The sequence below is a fragment of the Pan troglodytes genome, chromosome 5 (genome assembly GCF_028858775.2).
Source record: "Pan troglodytes isolate AG18354 chromosome 5, NHGRI_mPanTro3-v2.0_pri, whole genome shotgun sequence".
NCBI classification, from domain to species: Eukaryota; Metazoa; Chordata; class Mammalia; order Primates; family Hominidae; genus Pan; species Pan troglodytes.
Genome location: NC_072403.2, coordinates 99,054,925 through 99,070,778, shown reverse-complemented (window position 1 = coordinate 99,070,778; position 15,854 = coordinate 99,054,925). Strand labels below are relative to the sequence as shown.

The 15,854-nt window shown below is 41.0% G+C and overlaps 1 protein-coding gene and 1 long non-coding RNA gene across 3 annotated transcripts in view; both read left to right on the top strand.

Annotated features, from left to right (window-relative positions):
* Window positions 1-460: 460 nt before the first annotated feature.
* Window positions 461-5,099, top strand: LOC112209419 (small integral membrane protein 30). Its single transcript, XM_024356998.1, has 2 exons — window positions 461-482; window positions 4,945-5,099. Exons 1-2 carry the CDS (start codon window positions 461-463, stop codon window positions 5,097-5,099), a joined length of 177 nt encoding a protein of 58 aa, XP_024212766.1.
* A 5,706-nt stretch (window positions 5,100-10,805) lies between these two features.
* LOC134810206 (uncharacterized) overlaps window positions 10,806-15,854 on the top strand; it is a 396,797-nt gene continuing 391,748 nt past the window's right edge. For both annotated transcript variants that reach the window (XR_010157733.1, XR_010157734.1), the window contains exons 1-2: window positions 10,806-11,022; window positions 12,309-12,383. This is a non-coding gene — a long non-coding RNA (uncharacterized LOC134810206). The remainder of the gene's footprint in view (window positions 11,023-12,308; window positions 12,384-15,854) is intronic.

Here is a 15,854-nt window from a genome sequence, read left to right as displayed (position 1 = left end):
ATTGTGGGTCTGAAGAAACTCCCCAGGCCTCCACAAACAAGTTTATTGGGGATCTGAAGGAACTCCTCAAACCTCTGTGATTTAGCAGGAGGCAAGATAAGGGTAATCACCCCAGCACCTGGACCCATTTAGATTAAGTAAATTTACTGAGGCTCCAGAGAAAGGTCTTCAGGACTCAGACCTTAGTTATAGATTACAAGAAGTTAATCACGTATGTCTTTAGATGAATGCATACTTACATGTAGACATATAGCTTAGAAGGTATATCAGCTCTGGAAAACTTTGTAATTTTGAGTTGGTCTGATGATAATTTCCAGGCCTTCTCCCTGTAATCGGTCACAGAAATAAAAACTCTCTTCCTCCCCAGTTCATCAGCATCTTGTTATTGGGCTGCGAAAAATAGCAGCCCGACCCTCAGTTTGGTCCAGGAACACACTGACAGTCTGTTCATAGCCAGATAATGACCATAAATAGTTCTAAAAGTAACTTTGATAAGCAGGATTTAATGATTATAATTATACTTGGCTGCAAATAATGGGGACCAATTACTGGTTAAGAAAATCCCACTTTGGGAGGCCAAGGCAGCTGGATCACTTGAGCCCAGGAGTTCAAGACCAGTCTGGGCAACATGATGAAACCCCATCTACAAAAAAAGGTACAAAAGTTATCCAGGAATGGTGGCTTGTGCCTGTAGTCTCAGCTACTCAGGAGGCTGAGGAGGGAGGCGGAGGATGGAGTGAACTGTGATTACACTCCAGCATGGGCTACAGAGCGAGTGAGACTGTCTCAAAAAAAAAAAAAAAAGGAAAGGAAAGAAAAAGAAAATCCTTGATGCCATTTCAGCTCTGATAGTGACTCTTTCTGTGGTGGTGGGAACTTGGTGGCCTGACTCATTTTTCCCATATGGATAAATGGAGGCTACATTAGTGATTCCAAATTCAACCGGAGAATAGAAGGCAGGATTTCTTGTTCCTTTAGGGAACAGAGAGGTCTTACCTTTAGATATGTGCTTCCTAATTAAAAAAAAATCATATACTTATCCAAGACTTTAAACATGACAGATGTTGTGCTGAACCTTAGACCCAGTGAATTAGAATCCCAGTGCTTGAGCCCAAGTTTATGTATACTTTAAAACTCCACAGTTGTTTCTAATGTGCGTCACTGATTGAGAACTGCTGTGCCAGATGATTATCAAAGCCCTATTTAATTTGGCATAAGATCTCAAATAAGAATGGGGACTGGTGGCATCTATTTTTGCTTTTGAAATTGCTTTCCCTAAGGTCTTAATTTTGAAGCACTGCCTGAAAATCCTGTATTTTGCATTTCTTTTCCCTTTAACTCTCTTGAATAAACATCTTGAACTAAGCATCAGCAAAAAGAAGCAACGATGATTATTGTCTTTAGTCCCTGGAGTTTTGCCTTTACTTAAATTAGAGGAATTTCCTGATAGATTTATTTGTTATGTCACTTCACATTTTTATGTGAGGGAAGCTGGTTATGGGGTTCTTATCAGTGTACAATCTTTTCTATAGGACAAAGGCAATAAAAATCATCACCAGCACAAAAAACAACTCCATGAAGCTACAGCACAATGAAAATGTTGTCTTTAATCTTTCTCTTGGCCAAACAAATTCAAATGTTTATTGTCTGTGTATTCTTTACTCAAAATAAAGAGAGGGTGTTCTATTTAGTCTTATGCCATAATCATTCCATTAATCAGAAGTATCAAAGAAAGCCTAGATGACAGTTTTAAATCAGAGTGATAGATGTTAATGTGGCTCTGAAAGAATTTAATTTCCTGATCCAGGAATTAAACATACTGAAGTCATTTGCTTGGACTATCTATTCTCTCCATGTGTTGACTTAAATATAAGTACATTATTGAGTTTCCTACACCTTTCATAGAAGCAATAGATGCCAGTATCCATTAGAGGAGAAACGCAGGGCAGTGTGTCTAAGACGTTTTGGATAAATTCAGGAATGCTCTCACCAAGAGGTTCATGTACATTTCCCTTCTTACAGATAGGTAGAACTGTGTGACCACTTTTGGCCAATGAGCTGTGAGTGAAAGTGACTTGTCACTTCTGGGCTGGTATGAGTTCTCTTTGCCTCCCATAGGTACTGAGGATGTTCAGCTAATAGCGCCTCCATGAACCTGGGTCCCCAAGGGACTACATGCAGCAGGGCTCCCCACCTGCAATGGACACGTAGTGTGAGTGAAAAATTAACCTCTGTTCTATTGAGCCACTGAGATTGCAGTATAGCCTGCCCAGACTTGACCAGTGCAGGCATTAAGAAGTATCAAAAAACATCCCAAGACAGGGGCTCCCTTGCTATGTTTTCTTCAAAATGATCTGTGTTTGGAAGATCAAAGTCAAACTTGTGGGGAGAGGCATGGATGGGAGCAAGTATACAATTTATTTCACAGACTTTTTGGCCAGAGTTCTTTGATGCTTAATTAGAGAATAGCTATTTATTCAGAAATGTTAAAACTATTTTACAAATGTGCTGTATGTCCTTTCTTGATCATTGTTAATATTTCTTGGTAATAGCAGTCTCCGTTATATCCTTAGAAGTGGCTGGAGTGAGGAGGGCATGGTGGCTCGCACCTGTAATCCCAGCACTTTGGGAGGTTGAGGTACCTGGATTGCTTGAGCCTAGGAGTTCGAGACCAGCCTGGGCAACAGGGAGAAACCCTATTTCTACAAAAAATACAAAAATTAGCTGGGCTGGTGGTGTACACCTATAGTTCCAGCTACTGTCGGGGCTGAGGTGGGAGGATTGCTTGAGCCCAGGAGGTTGAGGCTGCAATGACCCATGTTCACACCACTGCACTCAAGCCTGGGTGACAAAGTGAGACCCTGTCTAGAAAGACAAAAATAAACAAAAAAAGAGGTTGTTGGGATGTTTTGTTGACCAGAGCCTGAAGGAAAAATTGACCTGGTGGTGCTTGGTGCCAGTCTGGCTTCTACTTTCTCCTTTCGGCAACTCCAACGATACTTTACGACCTCAGGAAGTCCGGAAGGACTGAGTATCTCACACTTATCTTCTTAGAAACTGCTTAAGCTTCCACACCCTCAGGACTACAGTTACAAAGACCTGCTAGGCTGGGGGAGGAGTTCTCTCCAGCTTTGCTCTGGTGAATAATCCTTTCAGAGCCTTTATGCCAGTCCAGGACCTTTAGCAACAGAAATTAATATACACCTTTCAACAATCCCTGCCTTCAATCTGCTTATGATCTACCTGAGGAAAAGGACATAAAAACAAGGGTAGAATAACAAAATGAGTGAATATGTACAGATAAATAAATGAGTGGTCAAAAAAGAAAGCTGTGGCGATTCCTACTCAAAATAGTGACTTCAGGCTGAGGGAAAGGAGAATTTGACCTAGGTGTGAAGTGATAAGTCAACTTTTGACAGATGGAGGTGAGCATACAGACAAGTGGAATGGTATGTACGAGGGCATGGAATGGATATGCAGGAAGATTGGAATAAAGCAAGACCTGGGAGAAGTCGGTGAAAAGCCTGGAAAGATAGGTTGGGAGAAATGCCCCACAAGTGTTCCCAAAGCTGGAAGAGTCTACAGTGTTCCCCAGCATGCTGTTAGCATTGCTGTAAACACACAAGTTAAGGGCAAGATTCTTGCCAAGAGAATTAATGTTCATATTGAGCACATTAAGCACTCTAAGAACTGAAATAGCTTCCTGAAACGCGTGGAGGAAAATGATCAGAAAAAGAAGGAAGCCAAAGAGAAAGGCACCTGGGTTCAACTAAAGTGTCAGCTTGCTCCACCCAGAGAAGCACACTTTGTGAGAACCAATGGGAAGGAGCCTGAGCTGCTGGAAGCTGTTCCCTTTGGATTCATGGCATAATAGGGGTTAAGAAAAATTAAAGACCTCTGGACTGTAAAAATGTTTCTCTTCATTGAGTAGAAGTGTGATGTCCCCTTTCCCAAAGAAATATTTAAAGCAAATTTTAATTCTGTCCTTATTCATTGTGTAATGTCTTTACTATTCAAATTGAATATATTTCTTGCTGAAAGATGTGAGGTGGCAACAAATTACTCAATTGGTTAGAAATTGGCTAGGTATTATTTATGAAATATTTGTACTGGTTTGAAGATAGTCCCTCTAAATCATCACGGAAGAAATAAAATAATTTACACACACACAAAAAAGATAGCTTGGGAGCAGACTGTGGAAAGCACTGGATATTGGACTAATGATCTAGAACTTTTAGCTTTTAGATATTTTCAGCATCTAGCCACGATTTATTTATTTATTTGTTTATTTATTTAAGACAGAGTCTCGCTCTGTCGCCCAGGCTGGAGTACAGTGATGTGATCCCCACTCATTGCAACCTCTGCCTCCCTGGTTCAAGCGATTCTCCTTGCCTCAGCCTCCCAAGTAGCTGGGATTACAGGAGCCCGCCACCATGCCCGGCTAATTTTTTTGTGTGTTTTTAGTAGAGACAGGGTTTTGCCATTTTGGCTATGCTGGTCTCAACCTCCTGACCTCTGGTGATCCACCCACCTCGGCCTCCCAAAGTGCTGGTATTACAGGCATGAGGCACCACTCCAGCCTCATTATTTTTTTTAAGCATGGAGAGTATCATAATCCTAGTGGCGCTTAAGTAGCAGTAGTCTGTTGCCAGGAGCAAGGTTCATTGGACGGAAAGGACATGGAGGTGAGCATACTTTCATGGCAGACAGTGGTCATGTGTGGAGAAGGGGGGAGATAAGAAGGTTGTGATTACAAAAGGGGGTGCAAAGTGGGTTTCTGTAATGGCTGCCTCCTGGAAGGCAGTGTCACATGGAACCTCTTAGTCTCAGCACCTGGAGCTCCAGGAAGGAAAAATTTCAAGTCAGATAGAATTCTATATATACCATTTCTTTGGAAACTTCAGCCCTCAAGATTCCAACATCATGATCTGAATTTCAGCACAGTTGCCTTAGTCCTCATGTCACTATTTTGGTGCTGCCTGGGTGAAGCAGTAGAAGCCGGTGATGCAATCGCTCTCTTGTTAGGTGTGGTTCTCAGCGTTACAGACATTCTTGCTTGCCTGGGGGTATATGCACGAAAGAGAAATGGACAGATGTGACTTTGAAGGGCCTACTGAATCAAGCCTCACCCTGAAAGGCTTTGTGCTATTGAGGCTAAACCTGAGCTTTGGTGAAAGTTTCCAGGAATCAGTAAATAGGGGAGTTTTACATTTTTCATTGTTTCCATGAAATGGGAACAAAAAAAAAAAGAGTTTCTTTTTTTTTTTTTTATTATACTTTAAGTTTTAGGGTACATGTGCACATTGTGCAGGTTAGTTACATATGTATACATGTGCCATGCTGGTGCACTGCACCCACTAACTCGTCATCTAGCATTAGGTATATCTCCCAATGCTATCCCTCCCCCCTCCCCCCACCCCACCACAGTCCCCAGAGTGTGATATTCCCCTTCCTGTGTCCATGTGATCTCATTGTTCAATTCCCACCTATGAGTGAGAATATGTGGTGTTTGGTTTTTTGTTCTTGCGATAGTTTACTGAGAATGATGATTTCCAATTTCATCCATGTCCCTACAAAGGACATGAACTCATCATTTTTTATGGCTGCATAGTATTCCATGGTGTATATGTGCCACATTTTCTTAATCCAATCTATCATTGTTGGACATTTGGGTTGGTTCCAAGTCTTTGCTATTGTGAATAATGCCGCAATAAACATACGTGTGCATGTGTCTTTATAGTAGCATGATTTATAGTCATTTGGGTATACACCCAGTAATGGGATGGCTGGGTCAAATGGTATTTCTAGTTCTAGATCCCTGAGGAATCGCCACACTGACTTCCACAATGGTTGAACTAGTTTACAGTCCCACCAACAGTGTAAAAGTGTTCCTATTTCTCCACAGCCTCTCCAGCACCTGTTGTTTCCTCACTTTTTAATGATGGCCATTCTAACTGGTGTGAGATGGTATCTCATTGTGGTTTTGATTTGCATTTCTCTGATGGCCAGTGATGATGAGCATTTTTTCATGTGTTTTTTGGCTGCATAAATGTCTTCTTTTGAGAAGTGTCTGTTCATGTCCTTCGCCCACTTTTTGATGGGGTTGTTTGTTTTTTTCTTGTAAATTTGTTTGAGTTCATTGTAGATTCTGGATATTAGCCCTTTGTCAGATGAGTAGGTTGTGAAAATTTTCTCCCATTTTGTAGGTTGGCTGTTCACTCTGATGGTAGTTTCTTTTGCTGTGCAGAAGCTCTTTAGTTTAATTAGATCCCATTTGTCAATTTTGTCTTTTGTTGCCATTGCTTTTGGTGTTTTGGACATGAAGTCCTTGCCCATGCCTATGTCCTGAATGGTAATGCCTAGGTTTTCTTCTAGGGTTTTTATGGTTTTAGGTCTAACGTTTAAATCTTTAATCCATCTTGAATTGGTTTTTGTATAAGGTGTAAGGAAGGGATCCAGTTTCAGCTTTCTACATATGGCTAGCCAGTTTTCCCAGCACCATTTATTAAATAGGGAATCCTTTCCCCATTGCTTGTTTTTCTCAGGTTTGTCAAAGATCAGACAGTTGTAGGTATGCGGCGTTATTTCTGAGGGTTCTGTTCTGTTCCATTGATCTATGTCTCTGTTTTGGTACCAGTACCATGCTGTTTTGGTTACTGTAGCCTTGTAGTATAGTTTGAAGTCAGGTAGTGTGATGCCTCCAGCTTTGTTCTTTTGGCTTAGGATTGACTTGGCAATGCGGGCTCTTTTTTGGTTCCATATGAACTTTAAAGTAGTTTTTTCCAATTCTGTGAAGAAAGTCATTGGTAGCTTGATGGGGATGGCATTGAATCTGTAAATTACCTTGGGCAGTATGGCCATTTTCACGATATTGATTCTTCCTACCCATGAGCATGGAATGTTCTTCCATTTGTTTGTATCCTCTTTTATTTCCTTGAGCAGTGGTTTGTAGTTCTCCTTGAAGAGGTCCTTCCCGTCCCTTGTAAGTTGGATTCCTAGGTATTTTATTCTCTTTGAAGCAATTGTGAATGGGAGTTCACTCATGATTTGGCTCTCTGTTTGTCTGTTGTTGGTGTATAAGAATGCTTGTGATTTTTGTACATTGATTTTGTATCCTGAGACTTTGCTGAAGTTGCTTATCAGCTTAAGGAGACTTTGGGCTGAGACAATGGGGTTTTCCAGATATACAATCATGTCATCTGCAAACAGGGACAATTTGACTTCCTCTTTTCCTAATTGAATACCCTTTATTTCCTTCTCCTGCCTAATTGCCCTGGCCAGAACTTCCAACACTATGTTGAATAGGAGTGGTGAGAGAGGGCATCCCTGTCTTGTGCCAGTTTTCAAAGGGAATGCTTCCAGTTTTTGCCCATTCAGTATGATATTGGCTGTGGGTTTGTCATAGATAGCTCTTACTATTTTGAAATACGTCCCATCAATACCTAATTTATTGAGAGTTTTTAGCATGAAGGGTTGTTGAATTTTGTCAAAGGCTTTTTCTGCATCTATTGAGATAATCATGTGGTTTTTGTCTTTGGCTCTGTTTATATGCTGGATTACATTTATTGATTTGCGTATATTGAACCAGCCTTGCATCCCAGGGATGAAGCCCACTTGATCATGGTGGATAAGCTTTTTGATGTGCTGCTGGATTCGGTTTGCCAGTATTTTATTGAGGATTTTTGCATCAATGTTCATCAAGGATATTGGTCTAAAATTCTCTTTTTTTGTTGTGTCTGTGCCCAGCTTTGGTATCAGGATGATGCTGGCCTCATAAAATGAGTTAGGGAGGATTCCCTCTTTTTCTATTGATTGGAATAATTTCAGAAGGAATGGTACCAGTTCCTCCTTGTACCTCTGGTAGAATTCGGCTGTGAATCCATCTGGTCCTGGACTCTTTTTGGTTGGTAAGCTATTGATTATTGCCACAATTTCAGCTCCTGTTATTGGTCTATTAAGAGATTCAACTTATTCCTGGTTTAGTCTTGGGAGAGTGTATGTGTCCAGGAATTTATCCATTTCTTCTAGATTTTCTAGTTTATTTGCGTAGAGGTGTTTGTAGTATTCTCTGATGGTAGTTTGTATTTCTGTGGGATCGGTGGTGATATCCCCTTTATCATTTTTTATTGTGTCTATTTGATTCTTCTCTTTTTCTTTATTAGTCTTGCTAGCGGTCTATCAATTTTGTTGATCCTTTCAAAAAACCAGCTCCTGGATTCATTGATTTTTTGAAGGGTTTTTTGTGTCTCTATTTCCTTGAGTTCTGCTCTGATTTTAGTTATTTCTTGCCTTCTGCTAGCTTTTGAATGTGTTTGCTCTTGCTTTTCTAGTTCTTTTAATTGTGATGTTAGGGTGTCAATTTTGGATCTTTCCTGCTTTGTCTTGTGGGCATTTAGTGCTATAAATTTCCCTCTACACACTGCTTTGAATGTGTCCCAGAGATTCTGGTATGTTGTGTCTTTGTTCTCGTTGGTTTCAAAGAACATCTTTATTTCTGCCTTCATTTCGTTATGTACCCAGTAGTCATTCAGGAGCAGGTTGTTCAGTTTCCATGTAGTTGAGCGGCTTTGAGTGAGATTCTTAATCCTGAGTTCTAGTTTGATTGTACTGTGGTCTGAGAGATAGTTTGTTATAATTTCTGTTCTTTTACATTTGCTGAGGAGAGCTTTACTTCCAAGTATGTGGTCAATTTTGGAATAGGTGTGGTGTGGTGCTGAAAAAATGTATATTCTGTTGATTTGGGGTGGAGAGTTCTGTAGATGTCTATTAGGTCCACTTGGTGCAGAGCTGAGTTCAATTCCTGGGTATCCTTGTTGACTTTCTGTCTCGTTGATCTGTCTAATGTTGACAGTGGGGTGTTAAAGTCTCCCATTATTATTGTGTGGGAGTCTAAGTCTCTTTGTAGGTCACTCAGGACTTGCTTTATGAATCTGGGTGCTCCTGTATTGGGTGCATATATATTTAGGATAGTTAGCTCTTCTTGTTGAATTGATCCCTTTACCATTATGTAATGGCCTTCTTTGTCTCTTTGGATCTTTGTTGGTTTAAAGTCTGTTTTATCTGAGACTAGGATTGCAACCCCTGCCTTTTTTTGTTTTCCATTTGCTTGGTAGATCTTCCTCCATCCTTTTATTTTGAGCCTATGTGTGTCTCTGCATGTGAGATGGGTTTCCTGAATACAGCACACTGATGGGTCTTGACTCTTTATCCAATTTGCCAGTCTGTGTCTTTTAATTGGAGAATTTAGTCCATTTACATTTAAAGTTAATATTGTTATGTGTGAATTTGATCCTGTCATTATGATGTTAGCTGGTTATTTTGCTCGTTAGTTGATGCAGTTTCTTCCTAGTCTCGATGGTCTTTACATTTTGGCATGATTTTGCAGCGGCTGGTACCAGTTGTTCCTTTCCATGTTTAGCGCTTCCTTCAGGAGCTCTCTTAGGGCAGGCCTGGTGGTGACAAAATCTCTCAGCATTTGTTTGTCTGTGAAGTATTTTATTTCTCCTTCACTTATGAAGCTTAGCTTGGCTGGATATGAAATTCTGGGTTGAAAATTCTTTTCTTTAAGAATGTTGAATATTGGCCCCCACTCTCTTCTAGCTTGTAGGGTTTCTGCCGAGAGATCCGCTGTTAGTCTGATGGGCTTCCCTTTGAGGGTAACCCGACCTTTCTCTCTGGCTGCCCTTAACATTTTTTTCCTGCATTTCAACTTTGGTGAATCTGACAATTATGTGCCTTGGAGTTGCTCTTCTCGAGGAGTATCTTTGTGGCGTTCTCTGTATTTCCTGAATCTGAACGTCGGCCTGCCTTGCTAGATTGGGGAAGTTCTCCTGGATAATATCCTGCAGAGTGTTTTCCAGCTTGGTTCCATTCTCCCCATCACTTTCAGGTACACCAATCAGACGTAGATTTGGTCTTTTCACATAGTCCCATATTTCTTGGAGGCTTTGCTCATTTCTTTTTATTCTTTTTTCTCTAAACTTCCCTTCTCGCTTCATTTCATTCATTTCATCTTCCATTGCTGATACCCTTTCTTCCAGTTGATCGCATCGGCTCCTGAGGCTTCTGCATTCTTCACGTAGTTCTCAAGCCTTGGTTTTCAGCTCCATCAGCTCCTTTAAGCACTTCTCTGTATTGGTTATTCTAGTTATACATTCTTCTAAATTTTTTTCAGTTTTCAACTTCTTTGCCTTTGGTTTGAATGTCCTCCCGTAGCTCAGAGTAATTTGATCGTCTGAAGCCTTCTTCTCTCAGCTCGTCAAAGTCATTCTCCATTCAGCTTTGTTCTGTTGCTGGTGAGGAGCTGCGTTCCTTTGGAGGAGGAGAGGCGCTCTGATTTTTAGAGCTTCCAGTTTTTCTGTTCTGTTTTTTCCCCATCTTTGTGGTTTTATCTACTTTTGGTCTTTGATGATGGTGATGTACAGATGGGTTTTTGGTGTGGATGTCCTTTCTGTTTGTTAGTTTTCCTTCTAACAGACAGGACCCTCAGCTGCAGGTCTGTTGGAATACCCTGCCGTGTGAGGTGTCAGTGTGCCCCTGCTGGGGGGTGCCTCCCAGTTAGGCTGCTCGGGGGTCAGGGGTCAGGGACCCACTTGAAGAGGCAGTCTGCCAGTTCTCAGATCTCCAGCTGCGTGCTGGGAGAACCACTGCTCCCTTCAAAGCTGTCAGACAGGGACATTTAAGTCTGCAGAGGTTACTGCTGTCTTTTTATTTGTCTGTGCCCTGCCCCCAGAGGTGGAGCCTACAGAGGCAGGCAGGCCTCCTGGAGCTGTGGTGGGCTCCACCCAGTTCGAGCTTCCCGCTGCTTTGTTTACCTAAGCAAGCCTGGGCAATGGCGGGTGCCCCTCCTCCAGCCTCGCTGCCGCCTTGCAGTTTGATCTCAGACTGCTGTGCTAGCAATCAGCGAGATTCCGTGGGCGTAGGACCCTCCGAGCCAGGTGTGGGATATAGTCTCGTGGTGCGCCGTTTTTCAAGCCGGTCTGAAAAGCGCAATATTCCGGTGGGAGTGACCCGATTTTCCAGGTGAGTCCGTCACCCCTTTCTTTGACTGGGAAAGGGAACTCCCTGACCCCTTGCGCTTCCCAGGTGAGGCAATGCCTCGCCCTGCTTCGGCTCGCGCACCGTGCGCGCACCCACTGGCTGGTGCCCACTGTCTGGCACTCCCTAGTGAGATGAACCCGGTACCTCAGATGGAAATAAGGAAATCACCAGTCTTCTGCGTCGGTCACGCTGGGAGCTGTAGACCGGAGCTGTTCCTATTCGGCCATCTTGGCTCCTCCCCCCAAGAGTTTCTTTACAACAAATAATGCACAGAAAAATGCAGCCTATAATTTGTATTTGCTGGTTAGAAAGGAGGTCAAGGAAGTAAGATGGCTGAAATTTACATAAGTAATATTTCATAGTTTTAGAATTCTCAAAGCACATGAAATAGGAAGAAGAAAGTTCTTGCCCAGAATCCTAGAAAATCACCAGTATTCAGTTATAATCACTACTTCTTGAATCATTGAGGAGTCTTTTCTCCATATTTTGATTTGATTTTTGTTTTGTTATCTTCCAAGTTAATATTGTATTCAGATATCAAATAGCCAAAAAGGGAAACTTTTATCTCTGGGGAAAAAACATTTAGAAAAATGTATTCAGTGTATCTAATACTGAAATGCAGGAAAGATTTAATGTAAAAAAACACTATAGACATTGACATGGAAAAGATTTAACGTTAAAAAAGCACTTTATATCAACTGAGTAACATCCTCCTGATGAGAAATACTATATTAAATATAAACCCATTATGTTGTAAAAGAAAAAAAGGGTGGGGTGCAAAGCTGACGATATCGCATCAGTGATAATGGGAATGGTCAACGTGTTAGCTTGTAGAGAGTGCCGGGCACTATAAAAAGCATTCTATACTTTAACTTATTTAATTCCCATAGAAACCTGTGAGGAAGGTATTATTTGTATTTCACAGGTTTAAAAACACAAGGGAGTTTCAGTCACCTGCCGAAGCTCTCACAGGTGGTAAGATTTCGGGATGCTCTTAAGTGACTGCCAGAGGTGCTCTTCAGTGACTGCCAAGGGATGGAACTGGAGAGCGATAGTAGAATCCAGACTTTTTGCTGAGCTTCTCTGCTGGGAGGAGAGGGGATGCTAAGCCTATTTTGGGTGAAACCTCCCCTTGGGAAGCTAGAGCATTGCCTTCCTTTTTCCTCAGATCACAATGCTGCTGGGTGGGACCTAGGGGGTAATGGGGCGGGAGCAAGGTAGGTCATAACCAGCATATCTTCTCTCTGACTGAGTTTGTTTTTAACTAGGACATCCTGAGACTTCAGTGAAATATGCTGATGGGAAAGGAAGAGAATGAGTTTCGGTGCAGAAAGGCATCTGAGGTAGGTATTGCCATTTCCTAGCTGCGTATCATTGCACAAGTTACTTAACTTTGCTGAGGCTTTTTTTCCATGCCTGCAAAATGGAGATGATAATAATTCCCCCCTCTCCCTCAAAGGGCTGTTGTATTAAAAGGGGTGAAGATGTAAAATACTCAGCATTCACATATAATAAGTACTGCTTTAGTGTTAGCTATTTCGTTATAACTCAATTAAATTTTGTTAAACATGTACTATTAGCCCAAGAAAAGAAAACTGGAAATTGGAAAAATGCTAGTGTAGCTACAAAAGAAAAATGCTAATATAACTGGAGCCAGTTGAGACACATCCGATTTCCCTCCTCTCTTTGTCAAAGAAACTTTTAGCTCATGCTCTGGAGGTAATGAAAAGCTCATTATTATTTTCTCTTCTGGTTTGCAACTCTTCCTTTCAGGGATTTGACAAAAGGGGAAAGCACAAGTTGCCTAATCTAAAACAGCATAATAATCGGTTGTCTTAGTGGCATTTCACGTTTTATTTTCCCAAGGGGATGGTTGCTGGAGCAGATGGACTGTCTGGGCCCCACAGGCAGCCTCTGGGCCTTCTTACAGGAATGCATTTAACCTATACTCATAATATACACACATTCACACAGTGTACCTATGCAAAATAAAGCTGCCAAGCTGCAAGTGCCTCTGTGCAATTAAAAAAAGGTGATAAAAAAATACAGCAAAACAAATTCTCTATGCAAGAACTTCAATTCGTTATGATTGTAAGCCTCCAATCTCACTCTCAGCTAAAGGAGATTGCATATTATTGATCTCTGAAAACCACTTCCGCAATCTCTTTCCGAGCTGGCTGTTTTTTTTTTTTTTTTCAGTTGCAGAGACGCTTTCTTTCTTTCTAAAAGATGGCCACTTCCTTTCATTCAGTGTTTGTGCTTCTTCACTTATCAATACAAGAGAAAAAAAATATTTTAAATGTTATGTGTCTGAAAATGAGTCCGTGGCTGGCTGCTTTTTATTTACTTGCTGGTTCCAAGGTGCTTTTGTGGACTTTGAGCTCCACCCAGTGGCAATGTGTAGCCAAAAACCTTAAAAAAAAAAAAAGAGACATGATTTGGAGATGAAAGAAAATATCAGAAGCAATTAATTAGTTTCCTTTTAAATGACCTAGAGAACCTGGTGTTTCAAAAGCAAGAATATGACCAGGTCATTGCAATCCAATCAACATCACTGTAATGCTGACCTTTTCTTCCTTCTTGCTTTTTCTTGCTTTGGTTCTTTTGTGCAGTTTTATTACTATGGTTGCTGCCATGTGTTTTAAAAAAAAAATGAGTTTTTGTGATGGTTTGTAATGCCTATTCCCTGAGGCTGTTAGAAACAGACATGTTAGTAGTTTAAAAGTGGATTGATAGCAATCTAATTCAAGTCCGCATGTTCCCACCACCACTCCATAGGGGTCTCTGAGATGTGTGATGCTGCTCTACTGAGGAGAGAGCTTCCTTGTCTGCTTATTGTAACTGGGGCTGGCCACGTAATTCTTCTCTGTTTTTAAATTCAGGGTACTGCTAACCTTGTCAGGCAAACTAAATTCGCATGTGTTATAGACGCTCACACACTGTTAGCTCACACCAAACTCACAAACAAGAGGGTCCTTTAGATGCTATCATTGCTTGTCCTGTGCCAAGTGCAATGTCAGGGAAATCCAACACAGGTCCTTCCTTTTACTCACATCAAATTTCATCCTGTTGGTTTTGGTCCCAGTGTTGTTGTGGACCACAGTGTTTTAGTCATTTGGTCTATCGTTATATCATCTAGAAATTTAATAATCATTTAGGCTATGTTTCAAGCGATTGATAAACATTTGAATAAGACAGGGCTTATTTGAATATTGATATTGATAAACATTTATTATATTATATTATAATATATATTATATTATATTGATAAACATTTGAATAATAAGTGCCATGGCAGCACACCAGCGTTCTCTGTCAACTGTTAATCAACATTTTGGGGGTTGGTTTCAGGAGTTTAGCTGGCTACTGTGAAGTTAATAAAATAATCACAACTATGACCATTTTTTTTTTTTTGAGATGGAGTCAGGCTGGAGTACAGTGGTGTGATCTTGCTTCACTGCAACCTCTGCCTCCCAGGTTCAAGCAATTCTCCCTGCCTCAGCCTCCCGAGTAGCTGGGATTACAGGCGCCTGCCACCACGCCCGGCTAATTTTTGTATTTTTTAGTTTCGCCATGTTGGCCAGACTGGTCTTAAACTCCTGACCTCAGGTGATCTGCCCACCTTGGCCTCCCAAAGTCGTGGGATAACAGGCGTGAGCCACCACGCCTGGCCAACTATGACCATTTTTGATCATCTTTTATACCCAGGCTTTGAGCTAGGTCCTTGACATGTAGTATTTCAAGGACTCACATTTCTGCAGAGTATGCATTATTATCCTCATTTTGTACGATGTCAAATAGAAGACTGGAGAGATTAATTGATACACTCAAGGTCACACCCAGCTTGGAAGTGATGGAGCTAAATTTGAACATACACCTGATTGACTTCAAGGTCTACAGACTTTTCATTAGACCAGATTGCCTCATTGTTCCATCTTCTGGAGGCGTGACTCTCTGAAAGATGACCCATGATCAAAAGAAGGAGAGAAATAGAATTACAATTCCACACAAGTTTAGCTGGAAACAATTAGTATTGTTGGAATAATTAATTAATTCATTATTATTGTTATTTTTGAGATGGAGTCTTGCTCTGTTGCCAAGGCTGGAGTGCAGTGGCGTGATCTCGGCTCACTGCAACCTTGGTCTCCCGGATTAAAGTGATTCTCCTGCCTCAGCCTCCCAAGTAGTTGAAATTACAGGTGCTTGCCACCCCGCCCGGCTAATTTTTGTATTTTTTGGTAGAGGTGAGGTTTCACCATGTTGGCCTGCCTTGGCCTTCCAAAGTGCTGGGATTAATTAATTCATTATTAACGCAAGTCAGGACTGCATATGTATAATTGTTTCTGGGACTATGACAAAGTTACATTGTGATGAGACTGTCAGTCTTCCTTATGTCAGTATGATAAATGGAGTAAGTACCAACTACTCATTAGTGAGTTAAATGTATTCAAATCCATTAGAAATATATGCCTACCATTTAGGATGAAGACTAGTAACAACAGTGCATCCTTTCTCTTCTCCTGACCCTAGTAGGGATGCTTTTCATGTTCTGCTCTTAGGTGTGATGCTTGCTGTAGGTTTCTATTTAGTAGCCGTCATTTGAATGAAGATTTCTTCTATATCTAGCTTGCTAAAGGTATTTTAAAAAAATCAAATGCTTTTTGTGTGTCTAATTAAACAGTCATATTAAACATTTTATTGTAAAAGACATCATATACAGAAAAGGTCTATAAGACACTATGTATGGTCCAAAGAACAATATTAAATGAACACCTTGTATGAAACCACTTGTTAAAGATATTTCTGCTGAATGT